Source organism: Tachyglossus aculeatus, chromosome 7, assembly GCF_015852505.1.
Source record: "Tachyglossus aculeatus isolate mTacAcu1 chromosome 7, mTacAcu1.pri, whole genome shotgun sequence".
Classification (NCBI taxonomy): Eukaryota; Metazoa; Chordata; class Mammalia; order Monotremata; family Tachyglossidae; genus Tachyglossus; species Tachyglossus aculeatus.
In genome coordinates, this window is record NC_052072.1 from 7,076,289 (window position 1) to 7,100,452 (window position 24,164).

A 24,164-nucleotide genomic window follows, 5' to 3' on the forward strand; every position below is an offset into this window, starting at 1 on the left:
CTCTTTCAATCGCTTCGCCCACAGTAAGCAGTCGATCAATCAATCAATCACATTTATTGAGCACTTACTGTGTGTAAGTAGCGTACTAAGCACTTGGGAGAGTACAATGCAACATTCTCGGCCTGCAATGAGTTTAAAGTCTAGAGGGGTAGACAGATATTAACAGAAATAAATAAATTATGGATCCATCCATAAGAAGTGTGGGGCGGAGGGAGAGGTGAATAAAGGATGCAAATCCCAGTGCAAGTGAGAAGCAGCATGGCCTAGTGGATTGAGTAGATGCCTGGACATCAGAAGGACCTGGGTTCTAATCCCCAGCTCTGCCACATGTCTGCTGTGTGACCTTGGGTAAGTCACTTCACTTCTCTGGGCCTCAGTAAGTAAGCGCTTAATAAATGCCATCATCATTATTATTATTATTACTCAGTACAGTGCTCAATAAATGTGATTAAATAAATGAATGAGTTTACAGTCTGGAGGACTGTAACAAAAGCCATTATTATTATTATTATTATTATCATCATCAAGAGAACTTACAGGGAGGTGGTCCTTAACCTCTCCTTAAAGTGGAGATTAAGACTGCGAGCCCCATGTGAGCTCCCCTCGTCCCCCTCTCCATCCCCCCATCTTACCTCCTTCCCTTCCCCACAGCACCTGCATATATGTATATATGTTTGTACATATTTATTACTCTATTCATTTATTTATTTATTTTACTTGTACCTATCTATTCTATTTATTTTATTTTGTTAGTATGTTTGGTTTTGTTCTCTGTCTCCCCCTTTTAGACTGTGAGCCCACTGTTGGGTAGGGACCGTCTCTATGTGTTGCCAACTTGGACTTCCCAAGCACTTAGTACAGTGCTCTGCACACAGTAAGCGCTCAATAAATACGACTGATGATGATGATGATGATGTGGAACAGGGACTGTGTCCAATCCAATTTTTGGACCCACCCTAGAACTTGGAACAGTAGCTGGCACATAATAAGCCCTTTCTTCAATCATTCGATCTTATTTATTGAGTGCTTACTGTGTGCAGACTACTGAGAAGCAGCGTGGCTCAGTGGAAAGAGCCCGGGCTTTGGAGTCAGAGGTCAGGGGTTCAAATCCCGGCTCTGCCAATTGTCAACTGTGTGACCTTGGGCAAGTCACTTAACTTCTCTTGCACTGTCAGCGCTTAGAACAGTGCTTTGCACATAGTAAGTGCTTAATAAATGCCATTATTATTATTATTCTCTGGGCCTCAGTTACCTCATCTGTAAAATGGGGGTTGACTGTGAGCCCCCCGTGGGACAACCTGATCACCTTGTAACCTCCCCAGCGCTTAGAATAGTGCTTTGCACATAGTAAGCACTTAATAAATGCCATTATGTATATTTAACTTCTCTGTGCCTCAGTTACCTCAACTGTAAAATGGGGATTAATACTGTGAGCCCCCTGTGGGACAACCTGATCACCTTGTAACCTCCCCAGCACTTAGAACAGTGCTTTGCACATAGTAAGCACTTAATAAATGTCATTATGTATATTTAACTTCTCTGTGCCTCAGTTACCTCAACTGTAAAATGGGGATTAACACTGTGAGCCCCCTGTGGGACAACTTGATCACCTTGTAACCTCCCCAGCGCTTAGAACAGTGCTTTGCACATAGTAAGCACTTAATAAATGCTATTATTATTATTATTATTATTATTATTACTGTACTAAGCAGTTGGGAGAGTTCAATATAACAATAAACAGACACATTCCCTGCCCCTTCTAGACTGTTCCCCCCTTCCAGACCATAAGCCCAGTGTGGGCAGGGAATTGAAGAAGCAGCACGGCTCAGTGGAAAGAGCCTGGGCTTTGGGGTCAGAGGTCATGGGTTCAAATCCCCGCTCCGCCATTTGTCAGCTGTGTGACTTTGGGCAAGTCACTTAATTTCTCTATGCCTCAGTTACCTCATCTGGAAAATGGGGATTAAAGACTGTGAGCCCCCCGTGGGACGACCTGATCACCTTATAACCTCCCCAGTGCTTTGCACTAAGTAAGTGCTTAATAAATGCCATTATTATTATTATTCATTCAATCATATTTATCAAGTGCTTACTGTGTGCAGAGCACTATATATTATATAATAATAATTATTATTATATATAATAATATATAATTATTATTTATTGCTGAATTGTACTTCCCGAGCACTCAGTACAGTGCTCAATAAATATGATTGAATGAATGAGTGAGTTTACGGTCTAGAGGACTGTAACAAATGCCATCATTATTATTATTACCCGAGTACTGGGGTAAAATCTGTAAAATGGGGATTGACTGTAAGGCCTCTGTGGGACAACCTGATCACCTTGTAACCTCCCCAGCTCTTAGAACAGTGCTTTGCACATAGTAAGTGCTTAATAAATGCCATCATTATTATTATTATTACTCAGTACAGTGCTCAATAAATATGATTAAATAAATGAATGAGTTTACAGTCTAGAGGACTGTAACAAATGTCATTATTATCACTATCATCATCATCAAGAGAACTTATAGGGAGGTGGTCTTTAACCTCTTCGTCCCTCCCGGCCCACATCTGCCCCGCGCTTTTCGAATTTTTTTTGTTTTTTCTGATTTAGAGAGGAAATAAAACCGATACTGAGCAAATACGCTGAGATCCGGTGTCCGTTGCTTCTAGCTCTTCATGTTCCAACTCCTGAGAGGCTTGGCGCACATCCACAGGCAACACATCCTTCACCGGGATCTGAAACCTCAGAATTTACTCATCAGTTATCTCGGAGAGCTGAAGTTGGCTGATTTCGGTGAGTGACTCCCCCGGCGCAGCCTAGTTGGGCTTGCTTGTTATAATATATATATAAAATATTATATATCATATATCATATATTATATGATATATCGCATAATATATAATATATTATGCAATATTATATTACATCATATATTATATGATGTATCGTATGATATATGATATATTATGTAATATTGTATATGATATCTTATACATTATATGATATATTATGTGATATATTATATATCATAATTATATAATCAATATAGTGATGTTATATTATTATTGGCATTATATATTAATATTAATATATAAAATATGTTAGTATTGTATATTATATGTCATGCAATATATGCAATATGATAAGTAATATAAAATATAATGTAATATGATATACTATACTATAATATAATGTGATGTAATGTAATATAATATAATATAATGTGACATAATATAATATGTTATATAATATAATGTGATATAATATGATATGATATGATATAGCATGATATGACATGATATCAAATAATGCAACATAAAATAACATGAAATAATATAATATAATATAATATAATATAGTATAATATAATATAAAATGATATAATGCAATATGCTGTAATATATAACGTAATATAATGTGATACAATATAATATAATATAATGATATTATATTATAACATGATGATATTATAATATAATATAATACGATATAATACGATATAATATAATAAATATAATATAATATAATATAATATAATATAATATAATATAATATAATATAATATAATATAATATATAATGTATAATAATGTTATTATTATTGGGCTCGATTTGGGAACGGTGTCCTGGCTCACGACATCCCAAATTTCCCTGGACGTTCTGGGGGAAGGGGTTCGAGCGGGAGAGAGGAGGTTTGGGGAAAAGCGTGGCCCAGTGGATAGAGCCCGGATTTGGGAGACAGAAAGTCCTAATCCCGGCTCTGCCGCTTCTCTGCTGTGTGACCTTAGGCAAGTCACTTCACTTCTCCGGGCCTCAGTTACCTCACCTGTAAAATGTGAGCCCGTTGTTGGGTAGGGACCGTCTCTATAGGTGGCCGATTTGTACTTCCCAAGCGCTTAGTACAGTGCTCTGCGCACAGTAAGCACTCAATAAATACGATTGAATGAATAAAATGGGGATTAAAGTGTGAGCCCCATGTGGGACAACTTGATTACCCTGTGTCTACCCCAGTGCTTGGCACAGAGTAAGTGCTTAACAAATACCATTATTATTATTATTATTCTCTGGGCTTCAGTTACCTCAGCTGGAATATGGGGATTAAAGTGTGAGCCCCACATGGGACAACCTGATTACCCTGTGTCTATCCCAGTGCTTAGAACAGTGCTGGGCACATAGTCAGTGCTTAACAAATACCATTACTATTACTATTATTATTCTCTGGGCCTCAGTTACCTCATCTGGAAAATGGGAGTATAGACTGTGAGCCCCACGTGGGACGGGGACTGTGTCCAACTGGTTAGCATGTAACAGCGTGGCTTAGCGGAAAGAGCATGAGCTTGGGAGTCAGAGGTCATGGGTTCAAATCCCGGCTCGGCCCCTTGTCAGCTGTGTGACTTTGGGCAAGTCACTTCACTTCTCTGTGCCTCAGTTACCTCATCTTTAAAATGGGGATGAAGGCTGTGAGCTCCATGTGGGACAACCTGATTACCTTGTATCTACCCTGTGGCTCAGTGGAAAGAGTCTGGACTCTGGAGTCAGAGGTCATGGGTTCAAATCCTGGCTCTGCCACTTGTCAGCTGTGTGACTTTGGGCAAGTCACTTCACTTCTCTGTGCTTCAGTTATCTCATCTGGAAAATGGGGATTAAGATTGTGAGCCCTATGTGGGACGAATTGATCGCTTTGTATCTCCCCAGTGCTTAAAACAGTGCTTGGCACATAGTAAGCGCTTAACAAACACCAACATTATTATTATTATTATCATTATCATTATCATTATTATACTTATCATTACCCCAGCGCTTAGAACAGTGCTTGGCACATGGTAAGCACTTAACAAACACCAACATTATTATTATTATTATTGTTACCCCAGCGCTTAGAACAGTGCTTGGCACATAGAAAGTGCTTAACAAACACCAACATTATCATTATTATTATTATTATTATCATTATTATTATTATTATCATTATTATTATTGTTACCCCAGCGCTTAGAACAGTGCTTGGCACATAGTAAACACCACCATTATTATTATTATTATTGTTATTATTATTATTACCATCATCATTATTATCATTATTATTACCCCAGCACTTTGAACAGTGTTTGGCACATAGTAAGCACTTAACAAACACCAACGTTATTATTATTATTATTATTATTATCATTATTATTATTATTATTATTATTATTATTATTATCATTATTATTACCCCAGAGCTTAGAACAGTGCCTGGCACTTAGTAAGCCCCTAACAAATACCATCCTTCTAGACTGTGAGCCCGCTGTTGGGTAGGGACCATCTCTATATGTTGTCAACTTGTACTTCCCAAGCGCTTAGTACAGTGCTCTGCACACAGTAAGCTCTCAATAAATACGATTGATTGATTGATTGATTGATTGATTAAAAGGAGATGTGGTGGGAACAGTGTGGATGGAGAGGGAAGGGCGGACTCTGGAGCGGTTGCTGCATCATTTGAGCAGCGTGGCTCAGTGGAAAGAGCACGGGCTCTGGAGTCAGAGGTCATGGGTTCGAGTTCCGGCTCCACCACAAGTCTGCTGTGTGACCTTGGGCAAGTCACTTCACTTCTCTGAGCCTCAGTTACCTCATCTGTAAAATGGGGATGAAGACTGTGAGCCCCACGTGGGACAACTTGATCCCATTGTATCCCCCCCAGCGCTTAGAACAGTGCTTTGCACATAGTAAGCGCTTAACAAATGCCATCATTATTATTATTATTATTTGGGCATCCCGGGGAGGCTAACGGGCTGCTGATTTTCTCCGGGCTCCTCAGGTCTCGCTCGGGCCAAGTCCATCCCCGGCCAGTGGTATTCGTCCGAGGTGGTCACCCTCTGGTACCGGCCCCCGGACGCCTTGCTGGGAGCCACCGAGTATTCCTCTGACCTGGACATCTGGTAAGTAAGCTCACCTCCTCCAGGAGGCCTTCCCAGACTGAGCCCCCTCCTTCCTCTCCCCCTCATCCCCCTCTCCATCGCCCCCGTCTTACCTCCTTCCCCTCCCCACAGCACCTGGATATCTGTATATATGTTTGTACAGATTTATTACTCTATTTATTAATTTATTTGACTTGTACCTATCCATTCTATTTATTTTATTTTGTTAATATGTTTGGGTTTGTTCTCTGTCTCCCCCTTCTCGACTGTGAGCCCACTGTTGGGTAGGGACTGTCTCTAGATGTTGCCAACTTGTAATGATAATAATAATAATAATAATTTTGGTATTTGTTAAGCACTGTTCTAAGCGCTGGGGAGGATGCAAGGTGATCAGGTTGTCCCATGCGGGACTCACAGTCTTAAACCCCATTTTACAGATGAGGTAACTGAGGCACAGAGAAGTTAAGTGACTTGCCCAGAGTCACACAGCTGAGAAGCGGCAGAGCTGGGATTTGAACCCATGACCTCTGACTCCCAAACCCATGCTCTTTCCACTGAGTCACGCTGTATTTCCCAAGTGCTTAGTACAGTGCTCTGCACACAGTAAGCGCTCAATAAATATGATTGATTGATTGATTGATGGGCCCAAGGGCTGACCTGCCCCTTTAGACTGTAAGCTCCTTCTGGGCCGGGGATGTGTCTCTCTAGAGAAGCAGCTGGCGGAGTGGGTGGACCACGGGCCTGGAAGCCATAAGGTCTTGATGATGATGATGGTATTTGTGAAGCGCTTACTATGTGCCAAGCACTGTTCTAAGCGCTGGGGGGTGATACAAGGTAAGCAGGTTGTCCCACGTGGGGCTCACAATTCTAATCAATTCAATTCAATTCAATTCAGTTCTTGGAGAAGCAGCATGCCTCACTGGAAAGAGCCTGGGCTTTGGAGTCAGAGGTCATGGGTTCAAATCCCGGCTCTGCCACTTGTCAGCTGTGTGACTTCGGGCAAGTCACTTCACTTCTCTGGGCCTCAGTTTCCTTGTCTGTAAAATGGGAATGAAGACTGTGAGCACCCCGTGGGACAACTTGATCACCTTGTAACCCCCCCAGCGCTTAGAACAGTGCTTTGCACATAGTAAGCGCTTAATAAATGCCGTTATTATTAATCCCAGCTCTCCTACTTGTCTGTTGCGTGGCCTTGGGCAAGTCACTTCACTTCAAACCCCGGCTCTGCCAATTGTCAGCTGTGTGGCCTCGAGCAAGTCACTTAACTTCTCTGTGCCTCAGTTCCCTCATCTGTAAAATGGAGATTAAGACTGTGAGCCCCACGTGGGACAACCTGGTCACCTTGGATCCTCCCCAGTGCTTAGAACAGTGCTTGGCACATAGTAAGTGCTTAACAAATACCGTCATTATTATAATTATTATTATTATTATTTTCTGGGCCTCAGTGACCTCGTCTGTAAAATGGGGATTAAGACCGCGAGCCCCTGTGGGACAGGGACCGTGTCCAACCCGATTTGCTTGTATCCACTACAGTACTTAGTACAGTGCCTGACACATAGTAAGTGCTTAACAAGTATCACAATTATCATTATTATTATTATTTACTGTTCTTTTTCGGGGTATTTGTTAAGCACTTACTATGTGCCAGACACTGTACTAAGCATTAAGGTGGATAAAAGTGCTCAGCGCTTAGTACAGTGCTTTGCACATAGTAAACGCTTAATAAATGCCATCATTATTACTATTATAAAAGCATTGTTGTATCAGACTCTCCCAAGCACAGGGCTCTGCAAACGCTAAGCACTCCATAAATATGAATGAATGAGTGAATAAGCTCGTCGTGGGCAGGGACTGTGTCTGGCTATCATCGTATTGGACTCTCCCAAGCGCTCAGTACAGTGCTCTGCACACGATAAGCACTCAATAAACGCGATAGGCTGACTGACCTGCCTGGACTGAAGCGGGAAAGAGGGCCCGGCCTTTGTCCCCAGACGTGAGCAGCGCTTGGACTCTGTTCAATTAAAGCCGATCACAAGAGAGGGGAAAATCCCCAAAATCCTCCAAGGGATCGCTCAATCATCATCATCATCATCAATCGTATTTATTGAGTGCTTACTATGTGCAGAGCACTGTACAGCGCTTGGGAAGCTCAATCTTCACTTATACCTGTAGTGTCCGTGTCTGAAAACTTTGTTGAATGCTTACTATGTGCCACAGTCCCCCTTCAAGACTGAGAGCCCGTTGTTGGGTAGGGACCATCTCTATATGTTGCCAACTTGTACTTCCCAAGCGCTTAGTACAGTGCTCTGCACACAGGAAGAGCTCAATAAATACGACAATGAATGAATGAATGCCAGGCACTATAATAATAATAATAATAATAATGGCATTCATTAAGCGCTTGCTATGTGCAAAACACTGTACTAAGCGCTGGGGAGGTTACAAGGTGATCAGGTTGTCCCAGGGGGGGCTCACAGTCTTAATCCCCATTTTACAGATGCGCTAACTGAGGCCCAGAGAAGTGAAGTGACTTGCCCAAAGTCTGAGGGCTGAGTAGATACGAAGTAATCAGATTGGACTTGGTCCCGGTCCCCCTTGGGGCTCGCGGTTGTAAACCCCGTTTTACAGATGGTGTAACTGAGGCACAGAGGAGTGAAGCAACTTATCCAAGGTCACACAGCAGACCATCTTACCTCCTTCCCTTCCCCACAGCACCTGTATATATGTATATATGTTTGTACATATTTATTACTCTATTTATTTATTTATTTATTTTATTTGTACATTCTTATTCTATTTATTTTATTTTGTTAGTATGTTTGGTTTTGTTCTCTGTCTCCCCCTTTTAGACTGTGAGCCCACTGTTGGGTAGGGACTGTCTCTAGATGTTGCCAATTTGTACTTCCCAAGCGCTTAGTACAGTGCCCTGCACATAGTAAGCGCTCAATAAATACGATTGATGATGATGATGATGGAGTGGCGGGGTCACGATTCGAACCCAGGTCCTTCTTACTCCCAGACTCGGGCTCTAGTCACCAGCCCACGCCGCTTCGGAGTCAGACGAATGATCCAACCGGCGGGGGGGGATCCGACGGCGGTAACTGGATGATTGGGAGAACGGAATGAATGAGGTTTGCCCTCTTTGATATTCAACCCCCATGGAATGCGTCTTTAAACATCCATAATTTTTCCCCCTAGTAGACTATTACGGCGTCTCCCTGCCTCCACCACTTCCTGTGGAAATGAATGGCATATGCTTGCTATTCACTGTCTGAAAGAGATACTCACTATTCACTGAGAGAGTTTTATTTTCCTTTCGTTCACGCTTCATCGGATGCCCCCGGTCCCCGTCAGTTAGTTCGTTAATTAGTTAGTTGGGGTATTGATCCAGCCCTTTCTAGATGCCAACTACTAAATTCAAGATAATCTGGCCAGACAGAGGCCAGACACTTGGAGCTGACAATACAACGCGGGAAAGACAGGGACAGACAGCCGTAACGGTGATTTATAAACATTGAATCACCAATTCAACAGTCTTAAATATCAATGTTAAAATAAGGAGCTAAAACAATAATAGTTCTGGTATATATCGGGTGCCCAGAGAGTGCCCCTCACTGGATTTTAGAGCTCAGAAGAGTACGAGTTAGCACTCAGAAGAGTAGTTAGGGTATTGATCCAGCCCTTTCTAGATGCCAACTACTAAATTCAAGATAATCTGGCCAGACAGAGGCCAGACACAAGGAGCTGACAATCCAACGCGGGAAAGACAGGGACAGACAGCCGTAACGGTGATTTATAAACATCGAATCACCAATTCAACAGCCTTAAATATCAATGTTAAAATAAGGAGCTAAAACAATAATAGTTCTGGTATATATCGGGTGCCCAGAGAGTGCCCCTCACTGGATTTTAGAGCTCAGAAGAGTATGAGTTAGCACTCAGAAGAGTAGTTAGGGTATTGATCCAGCCCTTTCTAGATGCCAACTACTAAATTCAAGATAATCTGGCCAGACAGAGGCCAGACACAAGGAGCTGACATTCCAATGTGGGAAAGACAGGGACAGACAGCTGTAACACTGATTTATGACATCGAATTACCAATTCAACAGTCTTAAATATCAGTGTTAAAATAAGGAGCTAAAACAATAGTAGTTCTGGTATTTTTCGGGTGCCCAGTGAGTGCCCCTCACTGGATTTTAGCGCTCAGAAGAGTAGTTAGGGTATTGATCCAGCCCGTTCTAGATGCCAACTACTAAATTCAAGATAATCTGGCCAGACAGAGGCCAGACACAAGGAGCTGACAATCCAACGTGGGAAAGACAGGGACAGACAGCCGTAACAGTGACTTATAAACATCGAATTACCAATTCAGCAGTCTTAAATATCAGTCTTAAAATAAGGAGCTAAAACAATAGTAGTCTTGGTATATATCGGGTGCCCATTGAGTGCCCCTCACTGGATTTTAGCGCTCAGAAGAGTAGTTAGGGTATTGATCCAGCCCTTTCTAGATGTCAGCTACTGAATTCAAGATAATCTGGCCAGACAGAGGCCAGACACGAGGAGCTGACAACACAACGCGGGAAAGACAGGGACAGACAGCCGTAACGGTGATTTATAGACATCAAATTACCAATTCAGCAGTCTTAAGTATCAGTGTTAAAATAAGGAGCTAAAACAATAGTCGTTCTGGTATTTATCGGGTGCCCAGTGAGTGCCCTTCACTGGATTTTAGCGCTCAGAAGAGTAGTTAGGGTATTGATCCAGCCCTTTCTAGATGCCAACTACTAAATTCAAGATAATCTGGTCAGACAGAGGCCAGGCACAAGGAGCTGACAATCCAACAATGCAGGAAAGACAGGGACAGACAGCCGTAATGGTGACTTGTAGACATCAAATTATCAATTCAACAGTCTTAAATATCAGTGTTAAAATAAGGAGCTAAAACAATATTAGTCCTGGTATTTATTGGGTGCCCAGTGAGTGCCCCTCACTGGATTTTAGCGCTCAGAAGAGTACGAGTTAGCACTCAGAAGAGTAGTTAGTTAGGGTATTGATCCAGCCCTTTCTAGATGCCAACTACTAAATTCAAGATAATCTGGCCAGACAGAGGCCAGACACGAGGAGCTGACAATCCAACGCGGGAAAGACAGGGACAGACAGCCGTAACGGTGACTTATAAAGCATCGAATTACCAATTCAAGAGTCTTAAATATCAGTGTTAAAATAAAGAGCTAAAACAATAGTAGTTCTGGTATATATCGGGTGCCCAATGAGTGCCCCTCACTGGGTTTTAGCGCTCAGAAGAGTAGTTAGGATATTGATCCAGCCCTTTCTAGATACCAACTACTAAATTCAAGATAATCTGGCCAGACAGAGGCCAGACACGAGGAGCTGACAATCCAACGGGGGAAAGACAGGGACAGACAGCCATAACAGTGACTTATAAAACATCGAATTACCAATTCAGCAGTCTTAAATATCAGTGTTAAAATAAGGAGCTAAAACAATAGTAGTTCTGGTATATATCGGGTGCCCAATGAGTGCCCCTCACTGGGTTTTAGCGCTCAGAAGAGTAGTTAGGGTATTGATCCAGCCCTTTCTAGATGCCAACTACTAAATTCAAGATAATCTGGCCAGACAGAGGCCAGACACGAGGAGCTCACAATCCAACGAGGGAAAAACAGGGACAGACAGCCGTAACGGTGACTTATAAACATCGAATTACCAATTCAACAGTTTTAAATATCAGTGTTAAAATAAGGAGCTAAAACAATAGTAGTTCTGGTATATATCGGGTGCCCAGTGAGTGCCCCTCACTGGATTTTAGCGCTCAGAAGAGTAGTTAGGGTATTGATCCAGCCGTTCTAGATGCCAACTACTAAATTCAAGATAATCTGGCCAGACAGAGGCCAGACACGAGGAGCTGACAATCCAACACGGGAAAGACAGGGACAGACAGCCGTAACGGTGACTTATAGACATCGAATTACCAATTCAGCAGTCTTAAATATCAGTGTTGAAATAAGGAGCTAAAACAATAGTAGTTCTGGTATTTATCAGGTGCCCAGTGAGTGCCCTTCACTGGATTTTAGTGCTCAGAAGAGTACGAGTTAGCACTCAGAAGGGTAGTTAGGGTATTGATCCAGCCCTTTCTAGATGCCAATGACTAAATTCAAGATAATCTGGCCAGACGGAGGCCAGACACAAGGAGCTGACAATCCAACAATGCGGGAAAGACGTAGACAGACAGCCGTAACGGTGACTTTTAGACATCAAATTACCAATTCAGCAGTCTTAAATATCAGTGTTAAAATAAGGAGCTAAAACAATAGTAGTCCTGGTATTTATCGGGAGCCCAGTGAGTGCCCCTTACTGGATTTTAGTGCTCAGAAGGGTATGAGTTTGCAATCAGAAGAGTAGTTAGTTAGGGTATTGATCCAGCCCTTTCTAGATGCCAACTACTAAATTCAAGATAATCTGGTCAGACAGAGGCCAGACACGAGGAGCTGACAATCCAACGCGGGAAAGACAGGGACAGACAGCGGTAACAGTGACTTATAAACATCAAATTACCAATTCAGCAGTCTTAAATATCAGTGTTAAAATAAGGAGCTAAAACAATAGTAGTCCTGGTATTTATCGGGTGCCCAGTGAGTGCCCCTCACTGGATTTTAGCGCTCAGAAGAGTACGGTAGAATTATAAAGCACATTCTCTGTCCACAAGCAGCTGATAGTCCTAAAGGGGAACAGACATTAGAAATTTTACAAATAGAGTAATGAAAGTGAATCTTTAGTTATTTGCGTGAATCAACCCCTCTCAGCGTGGCTCAGTGGAGAGAGCCCAGGCTTTGGAGTCAGAGGTCATGGGTTCAAATCCCGGCTCTGCCCATTGTTAGCTGTGTGACCTTGGGCAAGCCATTTAACTTCTCTGTGCCTCAGTTACCTCATCTGTGATTAAAAGTGAGCCCCAAGTGGGACAACTTGATCACCTTGTATCCCCCCCAGTGCTTAGAACAGTGCTTTGCACATAATAAGCACTTAATAAATGCCATGATTATTATTTATTCATTTATATGAAATATAAATATAATATAAAATAATAAATATAAATAGCACCATTATTATTATTATTATTACATTGATGGCTCAATCAATGGTTTTTAGTGAGCGCTTCTTGTGCGCAGAGCACTGCACTAAGCGCTTGGGAGAGCCCAATAGTTGTTAGGCGTGATCCCCGCCCTCAAGAAGCATACCGTCTTGCGGGGGAGATAGACTTCTAAATCAATTACCGGGGGGAGTGGGTTTATAGGGCATCAGGCCCTGGGAAGGGGCAAGACGGTGAGCCTGCTGTTGGGTAGGGACCGTCTCTATATGTCGCTAACTTGTACTTCCCAGGCGCTTAGTACAGTGCTCTGCACACAGTAAGTGCTCAATAAATATGATTGAATGAATGAATGAATGCCTAGGCAAGAGGGCACTGGATGGGGAGGCTTGGGCAGGGCTGGTACTGCGAGGGGGGATATTGGGTGAAGTAATAATAATAATAATCCATTTATTAAGCACTTACTATGTGCAAAGCACTGTTCTAAGCACTGGGGAGGTTACAAGGTGATCAGGTTGTCCCACGGGGGGCTCACAGTCTTCATCCCCATTTTACAGATGAGGTAACTGAGGCACAGAGAACTGAAGTGACTTGCCCAGAGTCACAGCTGACAATTGGCAGAGCTGAGATTCGAACCCATGACCTCTGACTCCAAAGCCCAGGCTCTTTCCACTGATCCACACTGCTTCTCAACACTGGGTGGCACTCGGCAGCATTCATTCATTCATTCATTCATTCATTCAATCACATTCATTAAGAGAGCTTATTGTGTGCAGGGCACTGTACTAAGCGCTTGGGAAAGTACACTACAACAATAAAGAGCGACATTCCCTGACCACAACGAGCTTACAGTCTAGAGAAGCAGCATGGCCTAGTGGCTAGAGCCCAGGCCCGGAAGTCAGAAAGTCATGGGTTCTAATCACAGCTCCGCCACTTTTCAGCTGTGTGGTCTTGGGCAAGTCACTTCACTTCTCTGGGCCTCAGTGACCTCATCTGGAAAATGGGGATTGAGACTGTGAGCCCCACGTGAGGCAGGGACTGTGTCCGACCCGATTTGCTTGTGGCCACCCCAGCGCTTGGTACAGCGCCTGGTACATAGTAAGCACTTAGCGTGGCTCAGTGGAAAGAGCCCGGGCTTTGGAGTCAGAGGTCATGGGTTCAAATCCCGGCTCCGCCAACTGTCAGCTGTGTGACTTTGGGCCAGTCACTTAACTTCTCTGGGCCTCAGTTCCCTCATCTGGAAAATGGGGATTAAAAACTGTGAGCCCCCCATGGGACAACCTGATCACCTCGTAACCTCCCCAGTGCTTAGAACAGTGCCTTGCACATAGTAAGTGCTTAATAAATGCCATCATTATTATTATTATTAAACTGGAGATTAAAAACTGTGAGCCCCCCATGGGACAAACTGATCACCTTGTAACCTCCCCAGAGCTTAGAACAGTGCTTTGCACATAGTAAGCACTTAACTTGGAGGCCTTCCCAGACTGAGCCCCCTCCTTCCTCTCCCCCTCCTCCCCCTCTCCATCCCTCCCACTTTACCTCCTTCCCCTCCCCACAGCACCTGGATATATGTATATATGTTTGTACGGATTTATTACTCTATTTATTTATTTATTTATTTATTTTATTTGTCCATATTTATTCTATTTATTTTATTTTGTTAATATGTTTTGTTTTGTTGTCTGTCTCCCCCTTCTAGACTGTGAGCCCCCTGTTGGGTAGGGACTGTTTCTATATGTTGCCAACTTATACTTCCCAAGCGCTTAGTACAGTGTTCTGCACACAGGAAGCGCTCAATAAATACGAATGAATGAATGAACGAATTGAATGAATGAACAAATACCATTATTATTATTATTTCCATAATTATTATTATTACTGCTATTCGGGGGGGAGACAGGCATCATTCATTCAATCGTATTTATTGAGCACTTACCGTGTGCAGAGCACTGGACTAAGCGCTTGGGAAGTACAAGCTGGCAACATATAGAGCCGGTCCCTACCCAACAGCGGGCTCACAGTCTAGAAGGGGGAGACAGACAACAAAACAAAACATATTAACAAAATAAAATAAATAGAATAAATATGTACAAGTAAAATAAATAAATTCATTCATTCATTTATTCAATCGTATTTGTTGAGCACTTACTGTGTGCAGAGCACTGTACTAAGCGCTTGGGAAGTCCAAGTTGGCAACATATAGGTACGGTCCCCACCCAACAGCGGGCTCACAGTCTAGAAAGGGGAGACAGACAACAAAGCAAAACATATTAACAAAATTAACATATTAACACACCTGTTTGCTGTGTGACCTTGGGCAAGTCACTTCACTTCTCTGTGCCTCAGTGACCTCATCGGGAAAATGGGGATTGAAAGTAGGAGCCCCACATGGGACAGGGATTGTGTCCAACCCGATTTGCTTGTATCCCCCTGCCAGAGGTTAGTACAGTGCCTGGCACATAGTAAGCACTTAGGAAAAGCCATTGTTATTATTGTTATTATTATTGCTACTCTCCCCTACGCTTAGTACAGCACTCCTATATAAAAAGAGACATACCTAGAAAGTATATATTATACATTATTAATTCATATTAATGTCTGTCTCCCCCTCTAGACTGCAAGCTCCTTGTAGGCAGGGAACACAAATAGGCACTTAGTACGGCAGTCTTATGTACCTATGCACAGATCTATAAATTATGTTCATTCATTCAATCATATTTATTGAGCACTTACTGTGTACAGAGCGCTGTACTAAGCGCATGGGAAGTACAAGTTGGCAACATATAGAGACGGCCCCTAAATTATATCGTCATCATCATCATCAATCGCATTTATTGAGCGCTTACTATGTGCAGAGCACTGTACTAAGCGCTTGGGAAGTACAAATTGGCAACATATAGAGACGGTCCCTACCCAACAGTGGGCTCACAATCTAAAAGGGGGAGACAGAGAACAAAACCAAACATACTAACAAAAAATAAATAGGATAGATATGTACAAGTAAAATAAATAAATAGAGTAATAAATATGTACAAACATATGTACAGGTGCTGTGGGGAAGGGAAGGAGGTAAGATGGGGGGGATGGAGAGGGGGACGAGGGGGAGGCTCACTTCTCTGAGCCTCAGTTCCCTCACCTGTAAAATGGGGATTAAGACTGTGAGCCCCCCGTGGGACAACCTAATCACCTTGTATCCCCCCAGTGCTTAGAACAGTGCTTTGCATCATCATCATCATCAATCGTATTTATTGAGCGCTTGCTATGTGCAGAGCACTGTACTAAGCGCTTGGGAAGTACTGGCAACATATAGAGACTGTCCCTACCCATTATATATTATATATATTATTATATATATTATATAATATAAATTATATATTATATATATATAATTATATACTTATATGTGTGTGTGTGTGTGTGTGTGTATATATATATATACGTATATGCATATATATGCAGCGTGGCTTAGTGGAAAGAGCACGGGTTTGGGAGTCAGAGGTCATGGGTTCTAATCCTGGCTCTGCCACTTACCAGCTGTATGACTTTGGGCAAGTCACTTAACTTCCCTGTGCCTCAGTTACCTCATCGGTAAAATGGAGATTAAGACTGTGAGCCCCACATGAGAAAACCTCATTACCCTTTATCTATGCCAGCACTTAGAACAGTGCTGGGCACATAGTAAGTGCTTAACAAATACCATTATTATTATTACTATTATTATTATTATATTACAAATTATTTACATTAATGTCCATTTCCCCCTCTAGACTGTAAGCTCATTATGGGTGGGGAATATGTCTACCAACTCTGTTATATTAAACTCGCTGTGGGCAGGGAATTCATTCATTCATTCAATTGTATTTATTGAGCGCTTTGTACATATTAAGCAATTAACAAATACCATTATTATTATTATTATTACCATAATTATTATTATTATTACTATTCAGGGGGAGACAGGCATCATTTATTTATTTATGTATTTATTGAGCGCTTACTGTGTGCAGAGCACTGTACTAAGTGCTTGGGAAGTACAAGAGAAGCAGCGTGGCTCAGTGGAAAGAGCGCGGGCTTTGGAGTCAGAGGTCATGGGTTCGAATCCTGAACCTCCACATGTCTGCTGTGTGACCTTGGGCAAGTCACTTAACTTCTCTGAGCCTCAGTTACCTCACCTGTAAAATGGGGATTAAGTCCATGAGCCTCCTCGTGGGACAACCAGATCACCTTGTAACCTCCCCAGCGCTTAGAACAGTGCTTTGCACATAGTAAGCACTTAACAAATACCACCATTATTCATTCATTCATTCATTCAATCATATTTATTGAGCACTTACTGTGTGCAGAGCACTGGACTAAGCGCTTGGGAAGTACAAGTTAGCAACATATCGAGACGGTCCCTACCCAACAGCGGGCTCACAGTGTAGAATTATAATAATAATAATGGCATTTATTAAGCGCTTACTATGTGCAAAGCACTGTTCTAAGCACTGGGGATCAGGTTGTCCCACGGGGGGGCTCACAGTTTTAATCCCCATTTTACAGATGAGGTAGCTGAGACCCAGAGAAGTGAAGTGACTTGCCCAAAGTCACACAGCTGACAATTGGTGGAGCCGGGGCTTGAACCCATGACCTCCGACTCCAAAGCCCAGGCTCTTTCCACTGAGTCACGCTGTTCGGCAGATGTGTGGAGTGAATGGTTCGGCGACCCTCGGTTCGCACTGGAATTCATTCAATCGTATTTATTGAGTGCTTACTGTGTGCAGAGCACTGTACTAAGCGCTTGATTTACCACAGTTTCCTTTCTCTCCTTTTCCAGGGGTGCAGGCTGCATCTTCATTGAAATGCTCCAAGGCCAACCTGTGTTTCCAGGCGTTTCTGATACCTTGGAGCAGCTGGAGAAGATCTGGGCGGTAAGAACAGATCCAACAGATCCAATCCAGGCGCTTAGTACAGTGCTCTGCACACAGTAAGTGCTCAATAAGTACAATTGAATGAATTATAGAGACAAAATAACCATCCTGGTAAACATCGCCCAGCCCCACTTAGCTTCTAGACTGTGAGCCCGTTGTTGGGTAGGGACCGTCTCTATATGTTGCCGATTTGTACTTTCCAAGCACTTAGTACAGTGCTCTGCACACAGGAAGCGCTCAATAAATATGATCGATTGATTGATTAGCTAGGGGAGGACTTGGGCACAGACTGTGAACTCGCTGTGGGCAGGGAGAAGCAGCATGTCTTTAGTGGATAGGCCACAGTCTTGGGAGTCAGAAGGACCTGAGTTCTAACCCCAGCTTTGTCTCTTGTCTGCTGTGTGACCTTGGGCAAGTCACTTCACTTCTCTGGGCCTCGGTTCCCTCATCTGTAAAATGGGGATTAAGACTGTGAGCCCCCCGTGGGACAGGGACTGTGTCCAACCCGATTATCTAGCATCTGCCCCATTCAATCAATCAATCAATCAATCAATCGTATTTATTGAGCACTTACTGTGTGCAGAGCACTGTACTAAGCGCTTGGGAAGTCCAAGTTGGCAACATATAGAGACAGTCCCTACCCAACAGTGGGCTCACAGTCTAGAAGGGGGAGACAGAGAACAAAACCAAACATATTAACAAAATAAAATAAATACAATAGATATGTACAAGTAAAATAAATAAATAGAGTAATAAATCTGTACAAACATATCTACATATATACAGGTGCTGTGGGGAAGGGAAGGAGGTAAGACAGGGGGACGGAGAGGGGGACGAGGGGGAGAGGAAGGAGGGGGCTCAGTCTGGGAAGGCCTCCTGGAGGAGGTGACCTCTCAGTAGGGCCTTGAAGGGCCTTGAGCCCCTGCGTTTAGCAGCGTGGAAAGACCCCGGGCTTTGGAGTCAGAGGCCACGGGTTCATATCCCGGCCCCGCCCCTTGTCAGCTGTGTGACTTTGGGCAAGTCACTTCACTTCTCTGGGCCTCAGTTCCCTCAGCTGTAAAATGGGGGTGAATACTGTGAGCCCCTCGTGGGACAACCTGATTACCTTGTATCTACCCCACGCTTAGAACAGTGCTTTGCGCATAGTAAGCGCTTAACAAATACTAACATTATTATTATTTTTATTATTACATGATAAGCGCTGAACAAATACCATTATTATTAGTAGTATTCTATTGTACTCTTCCAAGCACTTAGTACAGTGCTTTGCACATGGTAAGTACTCAATAAATATTACTGAATGAGAGAAGAACCTAAAATGGAGAAGAGAGTGGCTAGGTGGAGATGTATTTATTTATTTTACTTGTACATATTTATTCTATTTATTTGATTTTGTTAATTACTTAACAAATTAACAAATTAAATGAAATTAATATGAAATTATTATTAAGCCCGCCTCTGCCACTTGTCTGCTGTGTCATCTTGGATAAGTCACTTCACTTCTCTGGGCTTCAGTTCCCTCATCTGCAAAATAGGGATTAAATACCTTTTCTCCCTCTTACTTGGAGAGTGAGCCCCATGTAATAGTAACAACAATAATAATAGTAATAATAATAATAATAATAATAATGGCATTTGTTAAGAGCTTACTATGTGCAAAGCACTGTTCTAAGTGCTGGGGAGGTTACAAGGTGATCAGGTTGTCCCACAGGGGGCTCACAGTCTTCATCCCCATTTTACAGATGAGGTCACTGAGGCACAGAGAAGTTAAGTGAGTTGTCCAAAGTCACACAGCCGACAATTGGCGGAGCCGAGATTTGAACCCATGACCTCTGACTACCAAGCCTGGGCTCTTTCCACTGAGCCATGCTGCTTCTCTGCTTCTCTGATGATCTTCTATCTACCTCAGCCCTTAGTACAGGGCTTCGCACATGGTACGTGCTTAAGAAACACCACAATTAGTATTAGTGATAATAATAATCAAATACTAATACTAGCATTTGTTAAGCACTTACTATGTGCCAAGCACTGTCTGTACTAAGTACTGGGGTACTTTCCCAAGTGCTTAGTACAGTGCTCTGCTCACAGTAAGCACTCAATAAATACTCTTGAATGAATGAATGAGTACAAGTTAATCTGTTTGGACACAGACTGTCCCATATGGGGTTCAAAGCCTAAGTATGAGAGAGATCAGATATTGAATCCCCATTCTGTAGATGAGGAAACTGAGGCCCAGAGACGTGAAGTGACATCACTGCCACATGTCTCCCGCCTCCGCCACTTGTCTGCTGTGTGACCTTGGGCAAGTGACTTCACTTCTCTGGGCCTCAGTTCCGTCATCTGCAAAATGGGAATTAAGAGTTTGAGCCCCATGTGGAACAGGGACTATAATAATAATAATACTAATGGCATTTATTAAGCACTTACTATGTGCAAAGCACTGTTCTAAGCACTGGGGAGGCTACAAGGTGATCAGGTTGTCCCATGGGGGGCTCACAGTCTTCATCTCCATTTTCCAGATGAGGGAACTGAGGCCCAGAGAAGTGAAGTGACTTGCCCAAAGTCACACAGCTGACAATTGGTGGAGTCAGGATTTGAACCCATGACCTCTGACTCCAAAGCCCGGGCTCTTTCCACTGAGCCACGCTGCTTCAAGTGGGGAGGATGCAATCCCAGTTATTCCAGAAATCACCAAGTGGGGATGAGGACTTGAACCAGGCTGGTGGTAGTTAGGATGATGGGAAACTTGGGAAAGGAGGAAATCCTGGCTCCGCCCCTTGTCAGCTGTGTGACTTTGGGCAAGTCACTTCACTTCTCTGGGCCTCGGTTCCCTCATCTGTAAAATGGGGATGAAGACTGTGAGCCCCTCGTGGGACAATCTGATTACCTTGTATCTACCCCAGCGCTTAGAACAGTGCTTTGCACATCGTAAGCGCTTAACAGATACCAACATTATTATTATTATTACGACTAGGGAAGATGAGTTCAGCTTGGGACATAGTAGTGGGAAGAGGATTTATTATTATTTATTAGTAATTATTGTTCGTAGTAAATATTATTGTTTTTGGAGAGGCACCATGCCTCAGAGGAAAGACCACGGTCTTGGAAGTCAGCATGGCCTAGTGAAAAGAGCACAGGCTTTGGAAATAGAGGACCTGGGTTCTAATTCCAGCTCCACCACTTGTCTGCTGTGTGACCTTGGGCAAGTCATTTAACTTCTCTGTACCTCAGTTACACCATCTGTAAAATGGGGATTAATACCTGATTTGCTTGTATCCTCCCAGCGCTTAGTAGAGTACCTGGCACATAGAAGATGCTTAACAAATACCACAATTAGTGTTATTAACTGTGAGCTCCATGTGGGATATGGGCTGTGTCCAACCTGATTAGCTTGTTCCTACCCCCAGCGCTTAGTACAGTGCTGAGCACGTAGTAAGTGCTTAATAAATACCATTAAAAAGGAAAAAAAAGCAGAATGGGCTACTGAAGCAAATAGGGTGAACTCTTGAAACACTGGGGAGTCAGAGGTCATGGGTTCTAATTCCAGCTCCACCACTTGTCTGCTGTGTGACCTTGGGCAAGTCACTTAATCAATCAATCAATCAATCGTATTTATTGAGCGCTTACTGTGTGCAGAGCACTGTAACTTCCCTGGGCCTCAGTTCCCTCATCTGTAAAATGGGGATGAAGGCTGTGAGCCGCACGGGGGACAACCTGATCACCTTGTATCCCCCCCAGTGCTTAGAACAGTGCTTAGCACATAGTAAGTGCTTAATAAATGCCATCATTATTATTATTATTATTTCTGGAACAAACAGGATGGACTTCTGGAGCAAAGGGGATGGATTTCTGGAATAGATGGAAGAGGCTTTCAACAGAACAAGTTTCTAGAACTAATGGGATGGGATTCCGGAGTAAATTCATTCATTCATTCAATCGTATTCATTCATTCATTCAATCATATTAATTGAGCGCTTACTGTGTGCAGAGCACTGTACTAAGCGCTTGGAAAGTACAGGCTTTCAGGAACAAATGGGAAGGGATTCTGGAACAGATAGAGCAGGCTTCCAGAGAGAGCAGGACAGGTTTCTGGACTAAGTGGGATGGACTTCTGAAGCAAACGGGCGAGGTTTTCTGGAATGAGCTTCTGGAATAAACAGCATGGAATTCTGGAGCAAACAGAGTGGGTTTCTGGAAAAAAATGAGATGAACTCCTGGAAAAAAACAGAACTGGCTTCTGGAGCAAACAGGACAGTATTCTGGAGCAAATGGGATGAGCTTCCAGATCAAACAGGCCAGGTTTTCTGGGACAAACAGAATGGTCGCCTTGTAGACAGGGAATCAATCAATCAATCAATTGTATTTATTGAACGCTTACTGTGTGCAGAGCACTGTACTAAGCGCTTGGGAAGTCCAAGTTGGCAACATATAGAATGTGTCTAACAACTCTGTTGCATTGTACTCTCCCAAGCTTTCAGTACAGTCCTCTGCCCACAGTGAGCGTTCAAGAAATTCCATCGATTGATTTTCGGAGTAAACAGGATAGGTGACTGGAACAAACGCGAGGGAGAACAAAACAAAACATATTAACAATATACATGTATGTATATACGTTTGTACGTATTCATTACTCTATTTTATTTGTACATGTCTATTCTATTTATTTTATTTTGTTAATATGTTTTGTTTTATTGTCTGGCTCCCCCTTCTAGACTGTGAGCCCACTGTTGGGTAGGGACCGTCTCTAGATGTTGCCAACTTGGACTTCCCAAGCGCTTAGTACAGTGCTCTACACACAGTAAGTGCTCAATAAGTGCTCAAGGCCCTACTGAGAGCTCACCTCCTCCAGGAGGACTTCCCAGACTGAGCCCCTTCCTTCCTCTCCCCCTCGTCCCTCTCTCCATCCCCCCATCTTATCTCCTTCCCTTCCCCACAGCACCTGTATATATGGATATATGTTTGTACATATTCATTACTCTATTTATTTATTTATTTTACTTGTACATATCTATTCTATTTATTTTATTTTGTTAGTATGTTTGGTTTTGTCTCCCCCTTCTAGACTGTGAGCCCACTGTTGGGTAGGGACTGTCTCTATACGTTGCCAATTTGTACTTCCCAAGCGCTTAGTACAGCGCTCTGCACCCAGTAAGCGCTCAATAAATATGATTGATGATGATGATGAATAAATACGATTGAATGAATGACTTCTGGAGCAAACAGGTTTCCAGAGCATACAGGATGGGCGTTTGGAGGAAACTGAATGGGGCAACGTGGCAACCGAGTGACGGACCTGCTGGCCGACGTCCCCGGTCCGGGCCCAGGGCCCAAGAGCCGGCCGCGGAGGTTAATCTGGCCGAGCTCCATCAGCGGAGGAGGCCCCTCTCCAGGTTCGGGCAGGCTCTACGTGCTCAAACGCAGAAAGAATCCAAAGACACAAGCTCGAGGGGATGACTGATGTTGCAGAAACAATTTGCCCCGAGAAACCAGCCCGACACACTAGGCTCCTCTATCTGCCCCGGGATCCGTTTTCGACTCTGGCAACTGTCCTGCTCCCAGTACAATGGAGGGTTATGTCCTCGCATCAGAAATGGAAAGCCAATTAAACCGCCATCAGGATGAACAAAGCACAGAGAGCGGAGGCTCCCCGGAGTTTCCTCCTACAAAATGGCACCCGATGTTCCCCAGACTTGGCCTGTGCAGCTCACTGGTGACGGACAGAATCAATCAATCAATCAATCGTATTTATTGAGCGCTTACTGTGTGCAGAGCACTGTACTGAGCGCTTGGGAAGTCCAAGTTGGCAACATATAGAGACAGTCCCTACCCAACAGTGGGCTCACAGTCGAAAAGGGGGAGACAGAGAACAAAACCAAACATACTAACAAAATAAAATAAATAGAATAGATAGGTACAAGCAAAATAAATAAATAAACAGAGTAATAAATATGTACAAACATATATACATATATACAGGTGCTGTGGGGAAGAGAAGGAGGTAAAATGGGGGGGATGGAGAGGGGGATGAGGGGGAGAGGAAGGAAGGGGCTCAGTCCGGGAAGGCCTCCTGGAGGAGGTGAGCTCTCAGTAGGGCCTTGACGGAAGGCAAGAGGCAGGACAGAACGTGGGCCTGGAATCAGAAAGACCTGGGTTTTAATCCCGGTTCTTCCGCTCCCCTGGGCAAGTCACTCCACTTCTCTGGGCCTCAGTTCCCTCATCTGGAAAATGGGGATTAAGACTGTGTGCC

The 24,164-nt window shown here is 43.3% G+C and overlaps 1 protein-coding gene across 1 annotated transcript in view; it reads left to right on the top strand.

The window, feature by feature from the left end:
- CDK15 (cyclin dependent kinase 15) overlaps nt 1-24,164 on the top strand; it is a 138,359-nt gene that overhangs the window by 42,959 nt on the left and 71,236 nt on the right. The window contains exons 7-9 of the mRNA XM_038749494.1: nt 2,676-2,799; nt 5,803-5,923; nt 17,824-17,917. Coding sequence (XP_038605422.1) covers nt 2,676-2,799; nt 5,803-5,923; nt 17,824-17,917 — 339 coding nt within the window. The remainder of the gene's footprint in view (nt 1-2,675; nt 2,800-5,802; nt 5,924-17,823; nt 17,918-24,164) is intronic.